Below are 14,336 nucleotides of genomic sequence, written 5' to 3' on the forward strand. Positions count from 1 at the left end.
GGGCACATTTATAAAAACAAGCTGAAATGGAGTTGCTGTAGCCAAAATGTATTAAAGCCCCCTCCCTTTTACAAATGTTTGCACTTTTTAGTACTTACTTTGGTGACTCGGGTGTCAACGGAAGTGATAAACTTGTTGGTTTAGCTAAAGGTAAATAAAAAAAAAAGAAAGAAAGAAAGCGATTATGAAATATTTAAATATTCTGCAACGTATACTAAAAAGATCTTTTATTTCAATGCTGGAATCCTGTGTTAGTTAGTTAGGCTTGAGGTCCAATAGTTCAATAGGCATCTCTGCTTATCTTAAATAAATAAATATGGAGACTCATCCTGATTTCTCATTACTGGCACCAAATGGCACCAAAATTTCAACAACAATTTACATCAATTACTGTACCTCTGAAATATGGTACAAAGCCCAAATACCAAGAGCCTTTCAAAAGTAGAGTGGTACACGTCAAAAATCAATGAAGAAATCTACAGGAAACACTGTGAAAATGTTATTTCTCTTAGATTTAATTTAGACTACAGTTCACGTTTTATTTGGAAACAACAGCAGCAGAATAACTACAAAGTAACAGAACGTTATGAATATTCAGTTAATTTTACTTCTACAACATACACTTTCATATATAGCACTGAGAATAGGTTGCTTCTGTGAGGCCAGAGTCCAAGCAGCTATAGTCCAAATTTCTGCAAATTATCCTGCAAACTATGACAAGCCATGGACATAGTCACAGATGGTTAAAAATGAGGTTGAAGCTCTCAGCCCTACAATTCTGATACAGACAAAACCCAAAGCTTTAGCTATAAAAAGTGTAACTCTTTTTACCCTTTATTAATGCAAACGTGTACCTTCCCAAAGCAAACCAAGAACTAGGATATTTTAAAACAACTAAGATTCCTTAAATTGCCAGTAAAATGTTTTAAAATTAAAGATATTTCATTACTTGCAAATTTTAGTTTTCAAAAGTTAGACTGATGTTTAAATGCAGAGAGCACTGTACCAAGAACAACAGCAGGGGATCTCCTTTGCAAATTAATTACTTAAGACAAAATGTTCCCCTTGAACATTCCTGCACTGCAGATCTTTTGTCCAGAGTGTCACTATTGCATATTTCGTATTCATTCCAGGCATGGAACTCCCATCGACATTAAAGGATTTTATATGCAATTTGATTACTTTCATAAGCTCTAGAGTATTCCTGAAGTAATATTCCATTTTTAAAAAATTAACTCAATTCTCAAGGGCTGCATATTGTTTCTCCTCCTCCCCATATGAAAGTTAGAAGTGGAAGCTTAGGTGTTTGCCTCAGGTTCACCTTCCTCAGACGTCGCTGTCAGAGAGTGAGTTCATCTAAATAGGCTGTTTGTCCGATCCAGCATTGCCACTGATTTGTACTAAGAAAGCTGTTAGGCTAAGACCGAACACAAGTTGACACATCTTTATGTGTACTGTACATACATCTAGGGATATTAATGTTTGCCACAGTTGTTGGTGGCTACCTAGAGATAAAACTGGCTTAAAACCAACAAATCAAAAACCCAGCCCCCTACCTCCCTCCACACTCACAGTGAGGCTCAGAAGCAAAGTTTTTTGGGAAGGCTTCCACTGTGTTCTAGAGGAGAAAATCTACATACTCTTACCCAATTTTGGCTTTCAGAGCAAGCTGAATGTGTAAGAGCTGTTTAACCCTCTGAAAAGTATCATTCTAGCTTTCATTAGAGAGGCAGATCAGAATGTATATATAAAATCTGAAGCACTGAGGCACAGAACAAATCTGACAGAGATGGCATGGAACCAAGGTGTTATCTGACACTCATCCGCATTGATTTTAGGCAGATATCAGTGAGGTCTCCAGCAGATAAATTCATATACCAAAACACCCATTAGGCATTTTGTTACTACAAAGCAAGGACTTGACCAAACAGAATTTCTGCAAAAGATTCATCCTCACATACACAGTTATTGATAGTGTAATTATTTAGCCAAGACAATATCATTTTCCCTAGTACATGTTTATTAGAGTTTCAAGGTCTGCTCTGTGTGTGTGTGTGTGTGTGTGTCCGTATGCTTGAGAGAGAGAGAGATTTAATATTAAAAGGGTTCACATGGAGTTGCTTGTCCCTGTAAATTGAAAACATTCAGGTTCAAAAGAACTAAGTTTCCTCATGGGCAAATCTCAATGCAAAACCACAGATGATCTTTGGCGTGAATGGGTTTGTGGACATTCCCATGGGTTTGCAATATGTTTGCAACAGTAACCCTAAAGGAAAATATCACTTGACTTATTCTTTGTAAGCTTTCCCATAACTTTGGAAGAAAATATCAGGCTCTGAATATTTTTTAAAACAGAAGGATCTTTTTTTTGTAGTTTTGATTAAATTTGTGAACAAATGACTATAGGTCTGTGAATACCAGTTATATCTGCAAGGTTGCTTTTGCATGAATTGACTGTTCAGCCTGAATGACACATATTCTCCATGTACTCCATCAGTACTGAAGTCATATGCTGGTGTAGGAGACAATTTTGATGAAAAACAACATTTCAGAAGTCTGAAAATTGAACTGTGGGAACTCAAGAAGAGATTTTTAATAAAGGAATTTAAAAAACCTTGTAATTTCACTAAATTTTCACTGAATTCACTAATAGGGATTTTCCCAACCTCTCCTTCCATCCTGTATTTACAGCCCAACTTGCCCTTCTTCTTTGCACTGAATCTACACAATTACTTCAACTAAGGGAAAATGCAGCTCTGGTCTGAATAGGGAGACTTTGTAATCAGTGTATCTTTATTTAATTTATTTCTTTTTTAAATTTATTTAATTTAGTAAGTTAAATATGATATTCCTTATTGCACCCAATAGTGATAATAAAGGGGTTACAGCCCCCTGCAACTTTTGGCAAGTCTGCCTAGTTTCAGGACGGTTGCAGTAAAAGACCCAGGTTTAATCTGCACAATCCAGTCTGGATTTTGCTCAGAAGCAGTCTGCTGAAACCATCCAGAAGGAGTGGCAGTTGGCATTAAAGAAGCTCTAGGGGCAGTTGGATTTCTTTCTTCCGAGAAACATTGTTCAGAAAATTTGAAACCGTAATGAAGAAAACTATACTTAGGAGGTCATAGCATGCAGCTGCAAGAAGGGTATTTAACGGTGGGAAGGGAAGATTCAATTTTATTAAATTTGCCTAATCTTTCTAATCAACAATGAAAAATTAGATTTAACTAGGGCTGAAAAAGCTGGGGAGAGGGAGGGGAAGATAAATAAAAATGTACACAGTTTAAAATCTCTGCCTTAAAAACTATCAGAACAACATATTTTGGGTCTTGTTCTGATTTCTGTTGCAGCAGGATAACTTCCATTGACTTCAGCGGAGTCATCCAGGATCTGCACTGATGTGACTGAGAGAGGTATGTGGCCTTCTATAAGCCAAACCAAGTATATACATAGGTGTATTTTAGAGTAACAGCAACTTTAAGCAAGCTCCCTTTAGGGTCATAAGCTTTTACAGCTTTTCTTTATCTTGGGAGAGCAGGCAGGGGAGGCAGGGAGGAAAGCAGGAGAGGGTCTTTAAGTTTGTGCATCTCTGCCATAGAAGCTACTTGTAATACAGCCCCGTTCTTTATGCATTGGAGTATACTAAAAGTCAACACAGGTGTTTAGTTTTGGCCATAAAGAATCTAAAGAGAGAGAGAGAGAGAAAGAGAGAGAGAGAAAGAGAAAGATCAGGATGCTAGCTAAACTTTCGACTACTTACCAAATAAAATTACAAACTGGCATTCCAGCTTTAACAGGAATGACACATTTACTGCTTATTCTGTAGCAGTGAGAGCACTATTTATTGTCTCTTAAGGACTATGTGGCAGGTTAACAATGCCTTCAGTTTTACACTGGCAAAAAGAAAGAAGCTCACTAATGAACCGGTCTGCCCAGCTTGTTTAGGGGTATAATGATTTCTTAGTGGTACAGTACTCTGTGAATAAATATCTCCAGCTAGCTTGATTTATATTAACATGTAGCATTCATTAAACTTCCAGGTTCCTTTTCTGAGGCTGGGGGGGGGGGGAGAGAGGGAGAAGCAAGAAGATTAAAATTGTTTCAAAGCTAAATCCACCTAACTAATTCTAAACTAACTAATTCTAAAACTAAACTTCATTATCCCGTTTTTAAATTCTCCCTATACAGAAGAGCTTCTGGATTTACAATACTAATCCAAAGAACAGAAGAGGTATTGAGGGTATTCACAGCCACTGTGAATTCAGCTTCCCTCCATTAATGTCAGTATCAAAGTTATGTTCTGTGATCTCACACTTACCTTGCAGATGATTTGTCTGAGACTGCAGATGGGGCTTCCTTTTGGAGGTGCATTTCTCTTTGCTGCTGTTCCTGTTCTCTGCTGGTTTGGTCTGAGGAGGATCATCATTCGTAGTCAGATATTTGAGAAGTTCAGAGCAGGGACGTCTTTGTGGCTTTTGCTGTTGACAAATACTCTTTGCTTTATTGCTCCATGAATTCTCAGTCTTAAAAACAAGACATAATAAAAAAAAGCTAAAATTAGTGAACTGAACCTTATCAGAATGGATATAGGTTTTCTGAAGAGATGAGATTTTCAATGAAGTGTTCAGTCTAAGTGTAGTAGATCTATGAGCTGTGAATAATTGTTTGCAGAACAAGGAAAGAAAATTACATTTAAAATTCCTAAATGACATTTATGCAGCTTTTTATTTCATTTCTCCTACATTTCAATGTTCCTACTCAGCAACATGTAACTAACAAGACCCTACAGCGCCTTTACTGTGAACAAAAAAATAAGCTGGTTTAAACCTTAATTTGCTGCTGATTGCTTGAGCCCAGTATTCACAACTCTCTTAAGTACCCCTAAATGCTCCGTTTTCAGTTACAGTGAATGGCAAGACAAACATTGTTTAATACTGCCTGCTAACAGAATTATGTCATAGCCGGCATTCTAGCCAATTAATGGCTGATATAGATCTTTTGCCAAGAACCTAGTGTTAATTTTTCTTAGCTCAGATAGCTGGTAAAATGGCAGTCCCGCATCTTGTAGTCACTCATAAACAACATCAGCCCATCAGCAAATTTTATTGTACCCCCTACTACTCTGTGTATCAATAAAGTAGGCAAGAGTAACAGACGGTGGGACAACAACTGAACTCTGCCAAGAGAAAAAGCATAAATGAAATATTCAGAGCATAAAGGAGCTCAAGTGATTTTCTGGAACCCAGTCTATAATCTGTTCACGTTTTTTGAAGCAGTTGCAGGATAGTAGGCAGATTAATACTGCACCTATAGATCGACTGCTTACTCGATTGCTGAAAGCATAAAAGACTGTTACATTTCTTTTCCTTATTATAAAGATTAAGTTTACATTTCTTTTCCTTATTATAAAGATTAAGTTTGTACCTTAACAACCACAGGGCTTGTTCTGATCCTGTGATTCGTGTTTGCATGGTTTTGTGTGCTGAGACCACTGCATTCATTGTAATTTAGCTGAGTGTTGGCTGGAGCCAGCAAGAGCTTCTTAAGCTACAAACATATCAGGGAAAGGGAGGTGGAAGGAAAGAGAAAAGTTATGCATCTTTATGGATTGAAATGACTTATCTACATTTTTTGCATAGTTACTTAAAATTAGCTATATCATTCTCAGCAAGCGGAGGATATTAAAACAGAAAGAAGGGCTCAACAATCCCCAGAGCAAACAGATTTCTTTTTTATTTTCCCTCTCTTTTGAGGCTTGATAGCCTATTTCTGCTCCCTTTACTGCAGTATACTGCAAGGCAAGAAGAAATAACAGAGGCGTTGGATTTCTGAATCCAAGGCAATATGAAATTCTTAGCAACCTGTTTGATAGAGTGGGTCTCTGATATAAACATAAAAGTTAATTTTAACGGAATAAGGAATATAATGTCAAGACATAAGTATTTGATCACTCCTGCAGAAGTCAGGGTTAAGAGGCCTTCACAAGAAATAGAATCACATCCCAAACTGTTTTTACAAAGCAAAGTGCATATAAAGGTTTCACCCACACCCTCACCAAAGAATTGGTTTTGTCCTGATTAGCACTAAGCTGCTGCTTACTGGTCAAATCAATGTTAAAGGCACAGAATTAGCCCCACAACCCACCAGATGCAATGAGCGTTTCTTTACAGATTACCAGAAGTGAAGTCTAAACACATACACAAAAAGCCCCAAGAAAGGAAATGTGAATTAAAAACCATTACCATGACTCATTTGAACAGAAAAATATGCAAAAGTGTCAGTCATTAGCACAAGAATCTCAACAACTCTCTCTTCAATACACTTTTTAAAAGATTCCCTCATTAGTCATCCTATGATCTTTTCCGTGTTTTTCCCCCCTCCGTTTAAGTTTCCGTTCTTTGCTTGATTTTCCTTTTCAGTCTAAATGAAAAGTCCAAACCTTACTGTGACTACATCATACCCATGCAGCGGGTAGCCAGAGGCACATCCAATTCCTGTTAAACAGTAGGAAGGGTTCTTACTAGAGACGGCTCTTCTGCCTCCTGAGTTGGAGGGGTGCCGTCGGGCATTGGGGAAGGGCTAGCGTCATTTTCATTGGTCACATCTCCATCTGTCAGTGCATCAAATGAAGGCAATCCATCCTCATCCACAGGGATACTGTCCAATGTTTCTGTGAGAACTGCTAGCAAGTTTGCCTCATTTTCTTCATCTATCTTCTGTATGAGGAGAAAAAAAAAAGTGGAAGCAGATGAGAAGACAAAAGGAATGACACGATGACTCTGTATGTAAAACAGACAAAATATAGCCGAACTAACCTATGAAACAGCAATCTGCAACAGTGTCTCAGAAAGCACAATTTAGAGAAAAAAATCATATTTGCATTCAAAAGAGAAATTTCTTTGCATTTGCAATGCATTCCTCCAATTTAATTTCTTCCACAATTTTCTCTTTTTTTAATCCAGTGTTAACAACGATAGATAAATAATCACGTAGGGATTCAGTTACACGATGCACCTAAGCTGCTAACACCTAATGAAGCTAGCATGGCCCAGACGGTCTCTTTCTGTCTCTCTTCAGCACTGAATACCAGTTAATTGACCTGACAAAATTACAAGAATCACAGAATAAGACAGCTAATCAGAAGACCAAAAAATGTATTACCAGAGAAATTAGGCAAATCTTGTCCACATATACAGCCTAGTGCAACAGAGAAAGGGTTTCTCTTTCATACCTCTGGATAATCTTGTTCCAAAAACAAATAAAAACTTCTCATTTCTGAGCTTTTTGGTGTAAGACTAGCAATCAAGGCTCATATTGTTAATGGCAGATTCTCTGCATTTCTTTTAAATAAGTGTATTAAGCAGGTTGCCTTTGAAGTTGTCCTTTCCAGTTATGTGGCTTGAGTGCTCAATACAACTATTGTATGCATTTACCTAATTCAGACTGCAATTATAAAAAGTAGATTAATTTCTAATCAGATGTGGCTGTAATGTTAATTTATATTAGATATCTTACTTCAGAAACAAGACTTGTTTTTGTCAAATTGAGTAAATTTAAATTCCTTCCAATTTTTTATTGAAATATAGTCCCTACTGTATATGAAGGTACAGATTTTCGGCATATTAAAGAGTTCTCAGCAATATAATTGTGTAAAAATCATTATATTTATTTTTCAGAAAGATCAGAAATTGATCATGACAGATCAATTATCTAGGATTTTGAAGCTGATCCTTGTGCTATTGAAATAAATGAAAAGCCTTTCACAGATTCCAGGGATCTGATCCAAATTCCAGGGATATCAATTGGGAGTTTTTCCACCAACTTCACAGCGGCTCATCACACTCCAGGCTGACACCGTGAAGAGATTTCAGCTAATTTCAGTGCTCACTCTTTAGAAGTGAAGTAGCAAGGAACACAGTTGAATAGAGCGGTAGGACAAACAAATGCTTTTTCCCTTCTTGGAAAAAAAATAGGTTACAGAAATCCACATCAAAATATTGCTACTAACACCTCAGAAAAAAAAAGAAAACAAGAAAAAAAGTCAAGTCTTGGTATTCTCTTAGTGTAGCTTTTAGTAATACTCTATCTACCAGACTTTGAACAGAGGTTGTCATAAACCACATAGATAATTCCTGCTGTCAGGCTTCTCAGCCAAATTGCACCTCACCGGTTCTTACAGGAAAAACTGTCTTCTAGTTAGAAAGCTATGGCAGAGCACAAACTGTTCTGGTGTTTACAGCCTCATCCCCAAGAAACAAATAAACACTCCTGCAAAGCTAGTGTAAAGAAAAAGCACTTATTTAAAGGCCAAAATAAGCTTGACCACTGAGAAAAAGAATCCAAGTCTACAGATCTAGTAACTTCCCCCATATCAAATAGAAATATGCATCACACCATTGTAATCCAGCAGCTTAACTCTGCTGTTAGGGTGGAATACATTGAAATAAGGTGAAGGAAGTCAACTTTATGAATGGCATTGCCCGCCTAGCCCAGCTTTTCACAGCCACTTGTTGAGATAAACAAGCAAAAGTCTGGTGTCATGTCTAGTAAGATATAAAAAATGTTACTACACAGAAAAAGTCTTCTACAAGGTAATGAAATGCTGACTTTCTTCAACAGTATTTAAAACATCTTAGAAGCAAGCATTGCAATCTATAGGAAGAATAGCATGTCTTCATGCTTATCAGACTAGGGCTGAAAAAGCTGCTGGTAAGCCCATCACCTCAAGTGACTTCAGGGGGATCCTGCTTGCCTGGCCACTACCTCCAGTAAGTTAGGTGGTATGGTGCATCTCTGCCTCACACTGGCTTCACACTGAACACTTCAGCTTATAAAGCTGACAGTAGAGCTCTAAGTGCTACTATTTCTAACAGGGAATGCCTTCTTTAATAATAGCATGTCAGAAGAAACCCTGATACTTACTGCTAGCTGCTTAGCTCTCATGCTTTAAACAGACATTCAAGTGCACTGACGTTCAAGAACAGAAAGTTGAGTGGACACTGGTCCTCATCACAGCAATTTCAATTAGTTTTGTACAAGTTTCAACATTCAAACACCCCAGAGAAAGCAAAGGATGTGACAAAGAGGACTCTGTTAAACAATTAATGTCACTTTCCATTATTGCTTCAGTCCCAATGTACAGAGCAAATAAATCAAAGTCACCACAGACGAAGCACAGTAGCTGGCTAACACATGTCTGTTCACAAATGACATGGCAGCAGGAACACATTAGTCACGAAAATGACATTGCAAGATAACCTTTTAAAGGTTTAACTCTGTGATTGCTCCTAATTGTCCTAAATTACTGTTTATAAAGAAGCACACTTATTACATAGAGCAGAAATGGGGCTGAGGGGAGATGCAGAGAGAGAGAGAGAGAGAGAGAGATGGTCTGATACATCAACGTCTGAGCAATAATCACTGAAGCAGTAACTCTCAGCTTTGCTATCGCAGCCTGAATCTTGGTGTTGACAGCACAGGGAAGAAGCAATGCCATGGCCAAATGCAGTGTATTCCACTATTTCAGCACTGTCACTTAGGAAGTTCGTTTTCCAGACTGGCATCCAACCTGCTAATCTAATACATCGTGCGAATCAGAAGATGCTGCTTGCCTGTGAGGTCAGTGGAAATGAAGGCTGCTCAGCACCTGAGTGAAGGCATTCAAACTCGCTCAGTTGTGCCCCTAAATGCCAAAGAGGGTAACACTGAAATTATTTGCTTCTTTTAGAAGGAGCTGTTAAGTATTTAGACCACCTAAATGGACTACAGGATTTAAGAAGAAAGGATGGACGATTATTTTAAATGTAAAGCCATATGGCAAATATATGCAACTATTAAACTTATGAAAACACTTCACAATAGTATCTTGCTAATTAATGGAACTTTTTAATGCAAAAGGAGTTATACATCACTTCTCAACTGCATCACAAGGACTTCTTAAAATCCTGGGTTGTTAGTTTAACATTAAGAAATTGAAATCATAGGTTTTTTGAGCCTGCAAATTTCCACCTGGCTGAAGGAGGCAGGGAACCCGGGTTTGTCAGTGTATGAACATGTTGGCCTTGCACATACCTGAGAACAAAAGTTTCTAGTATATCCAGAATGGTATTAGCTTGGGTAAAAATCCTCTAGCTGTGGCACTGGTGTCTCTGTGTGGAGAAAACGCAACAGGGAAAGCTGGCTAACACTGGAAAGTGCCAGAACACCAACTGATCCTCAAAAATGAGTGATCTCGGAAGCTAAATACCATGAAAAGTTTCTAACTGTGCTCTTCTATGTTTTTAAATGTTTTGCTCTAATGCTTTAATATTTCTACAGCACTAAAAATAATTCTCCATCTGAAAACACTTTATTAATTGTGTAACAATCTTACTCTAATTGGGTTTCTGCCTTTAGTAAAATGTCTCCAGAGATACTCTCTCTTCGGCCAGTGAAAAGCTGTAAGAAATAAGTTGATAATTTACCCACACAAAGGTATTTAAATCGCCTACCCATGATAATTCTTTCTCCTTTGCTTATTCTGCCTACTGATGCAGCTGGAATGACTTATTAGTTAGTATTTTAGGCCTATCATACATGTTACTTACTGGCAATCCCATTAGAGAGGCCAAAGACAGAGGTGGAATGGAGACTCGGTCTCCTTGTCTTTCAGAGGTATCCCTTTAGGGAACATACATTGAGAAATGTTGTTGTCATTCTTCCTTACATACTGAGTTTTCTTCCTTTAAAAAAAATGTCAAATTTTAAAATAACCATCATTACCACCACTAATTCCTTCTTGAAAACCTCGATGACAGCGTGCAAAGGTCCTGACCCAGGACTCTGCCGTGCCTCTCCTGCAGTCAGCAGGAGCAAGCTGATCTGCACCAGAAAAGGGTCTAGCCATCATTTAGAAAATCTTTTCCAAATATTAACAGTATCTCCAACATTTGTCCTCTGGCTGATTCCCCCCACCTTGTTTGTGACTATTACATGCACAGCTTGTGCTTTCAAGGAGTGAAATCTGCTAATGAATGATGACAATGCTCTAAAGTTTCTTTATTGATAATTTGAGTGATGTGGAGGCCTGTCTTGATTCGTACTGAAAGATTACGGCCTAAACTGCAGTATTAATCCACAGCCATGAGCTGGAAGTCGTGGCAGCTTGCCACGTCTTCGCAAAAAGCCTAAGAAACTTTGGGACAAATCTGCAGCTGGTATAAGCTGTCACGGCTCCAACAGACCAGCTCTAAGCAATTCAGAGCGGCCAGGTGCATACCTGAAGTCACAGGGGATCATCATTTCAACATATCTCATTTCTCTTCAGTAGCCTAAGATCTATTCACAGCATAATTAACAAAGAAAATAAAAGATTTTCTTCCAGTTGAAAACATCCCAGTGATCCAAAAATACTAATGCATTGTGCCACTATTTTCAAAAGGACAAAAATGACTTGTGAGCACATCTGGGACTTCCAATAGGATTTAGTTCCTCAATGACCCATTTTGGAAAAAGACTGCGCTTAAACTGCACAACACTGGGAGAAATAAGGAGTATAGTTGAGCTCCTTTTTGCATATAGGGACACAAGGACATTGAAAGGATTCCCTGGGTCGTACTGGCAAACATGCTAGGGTAAGGGGCAGAAGGGAACCCCAGGCAGAAGTCATCTCTGACCTGGTCCCATAAACCAAACTTTGCCACTCAAGGATACAGAGCCATGGGCTAGACGAAAGCACAGGAAAGGCAAGAGGAGGAAAAGAATTAGGATGCAGAGCTGGACTTCCCGCTCCTGCCAGGGAAAAATGAGAGCTGAGGTCAGGAGGCTGCTGGGGAGAATCACACCCCAACTCTTCCATCACCTCAAGCAGAAGGAACCAGTCTGCCATGGCTCCAGCACCAGCAGTGAAGGCAGGGAGATTTCACTGCCTCCACAATCTGCTGTCCAACTCAAGTGCTCCTTTGCTCATCTTAGAGCTGTCCATACCTAGCAATAATCCTCCCAGTGCCAGAAGGGAATCAGCAGTCCAAAGGGAGAACCATCATGTTCCACTCTACCTGCTCATGATCGGTCCCATGCCATTATATGTTTTGAAAAGCATTTTGATTTTACTTTACTCGTTAACTGCTTTGCAAATCCTTAAGCTTCCTGCACTGCCTTACAGTAAAAATCCACACAATGCATTTGCATTAGAACATTTTTCCAAGGTCTGTTAGTCTGGTCCCCAAGAGACTTTCCTATAATTGAAATGCTTAAGTCCAGAGCTATCAATTATCTTTAAAAACAAAATGGAGTCCCACTAGGAGAAAATTACAGCCAGGTTCCTTTATATCTAGTAGAAATATGGGGATTAATTATCACCACCCCTGTGCAAACGCCTTTAGGGTATGCAAAGGAAACAAGAGATCTTCTTGAAGGAGAGCACTGTACTCATATTGCTCACATGCACCTGTAGGCAAAGACCACTCCGTTCTGGAGCTCACACTCTGCACTAGACAGTCCCACTGCCCAACAGACGGACTAGGCACATCTCTCCTCTGTAGGACGTACCACATCCTAATACTCAGGTAACAACCTCACTCCAGCTGGGTTTCTGGCTAATCTGACACATTAGGTCGCTGCACATTATTTACAATCCCACTCTCCCCCCGAACCATATCCACTAGGTAGGGTAATTATACACAACCTAAGTACTGTAACATTCAACTTTGGGTGCTTGAGTGGAGTCAAGAACGGGAGGAAGGAACAAGCAGCCTCCTCTAGTGTCCTCGGCCAGCTCCGCAGGCCTGCGGGCCACGACGATTTAACCAGGATGCCGCGAGGCATAACAGCCTGCGGTGGACAATATCCCGTTCCCAAGGCTAACGGGCAAAGCAGCCTCCTCTCCCATCCAGCAGCAGGAACTAACGCTGTCTGGCACAGCATTTGCGATCCCCCCTCTGTCAGTCAGAAGTGGCAGCAATCGTTCATTTTTGGTATCTACACTCAGATTACTTTCTGGACGAAAGCTCACATTGCAGCACACTGCTGTGGCCAGAAGAAACGGGTAAGGCATACACATTTTAAGAGAGTGTAATGCAGCTGCCGGAAACATCCACTCAGGAATCTTAATGGGCCCCGTGAGCTGGCAGAGTGCTGGTGCACGGAAACCCCAAGACCTGTTCCAGGTCAGGTAGGCGGCCCAGCACACTGATAGCACCTCAGTTCACCAGGAAGGTGCCTGACTGGACACTTTAAAAGTACTGTCAAGTATCTGCTATTAAAACAACACAGATCAACTTAAAAACACAACACAGGCCATTTTAAAATAGGGTTTTCTTTAAGATCTTCTGTCGATCACCTGAATTAATGCCACCATGGCTCCCATAAGATGGAACTTCTTCCAGGTGAAAAAAATCTTTTTATTATAAACTAAGTATGTCATTTTAAAAGAGCCTACCAAATATTCTTCTGCCACAAAGTCACTTGTTTTATTGCTTCTAACAAGTTGTTGCAGTTCAGAAGTTTTCATTACAACCTGACAATTAAGTTTCCAATAAATTGAAGAGCTACTAATTGACTTATCCATCTCACAAACTGGAGATCCAGCTAGAAACCTGTAACACTTTGCTAACATACCTTCTGACCAAAATTTATTCACATTTTGCAAGCCATTTCGATTTCATTTGTGTAAACTGCATCTTTCCCTTCTACGACAGTAATCTTTGATTCTATGGGAAAGACAAAACAAAAAAATCATCTGAGAACAAGCTATCGTGCCGTGGACTGTGTTAACGGGACCAATGATAAGATATTGCTGTGCTAGAATCAGTACACTGGTGGTAGGCCCAATATCAAAAATTTATGGTAATTGAAACCACAGAATCTTTGGAAACACAGTCAATTTGACTCAGTATCAAAAGGTCACTCTATTCAATTTATACTTGATGCTGAGCACAATATTGAGAAAACACCTGAAAGCAAATGATCTTATCAGCAGTTTAGGCCTCAACATTTACTGACTACATAAGCTAATTTGCTGATTACTAAATAAATGCATTACCTATGTTTCACACTGGTTTAGCTCACCAAAGGGGCTTTTTAACTCGTGCAGAACATGACACTGTCAAAGCACTACCAAATCCCTTATCATTATTTGCATTTCTATAACACTGAGGCACAGAGTGGAAATGCTGTCCTGCTGTATGAAGACGTGGGCTACCTTAACAGCGTTGTGCTACTACGGGTCCACCGCATGCCTCTGTCAGCCCTTGTTCATACATGGAGAACCAGTTGCATGGCGAAGATGAGACTTGGCAAGTCTTCAGCAGCTCTCAGTCTACTAGATTTGAACAGAGCTCAGGACAGCTGAAGCACAAAAC

General features: G+C 39.3%; 1 protein-coding gene across 5 annotated transcripts in view; it reads right to left on the reverse strand.

Moving 5' to 3' along the window:
• The window catches only part of PPARGC1A (PPARG coactivator 1 alpha), a 384,961-nt gene that overhangs the window by 25,951 nt on the left and 344,674 nt on the right, over positions 1–14,336 (reverse strand). For 3 of the 5 annotated variants that reach the window (XM_062575397.1, XM_062575398.1, XM_062575402.1), the window contains exons 3-6: positions 6,519–6,713; positions 5,422–5,544; positions 4,316–4,520; positions 99–144 (exon numbers count right to left, since the gene is read on the reverse strand). In XM_062575397.1, the coding sequence (XP_062431381.1) occupies positions 99–144; positions 4,316–4,520; positions 5,422–5,544; positions 6,519–6,713 (569 nt within the window). Of the gene's footprint in view, positions 1–98; positions 145–4,315; positions 4,521–5,421; positions 5,545–6,457; positions 6,714–10,583; positions 10,639–14,336 lie in introns of those variants that run through there. The other 2 variants (XM_062575399.1, XM_062575400.1) reach the window with 2 other exon arrangements.

The sequence above is a fragment of the Rhea pennata genome, chromosome 4 (genome assembly GCF_028389875.1).
Source record: "Rhea pennata isolate bPtePen1 chromosome 4, bPtePen1.pri, whole genome shotgun sequence".
Lineage (NCBI taxonomy): Eukaryota > Metazoa > Chordata > Aves > Rheiformes > Rheidae > Rhea > Rhea pennata.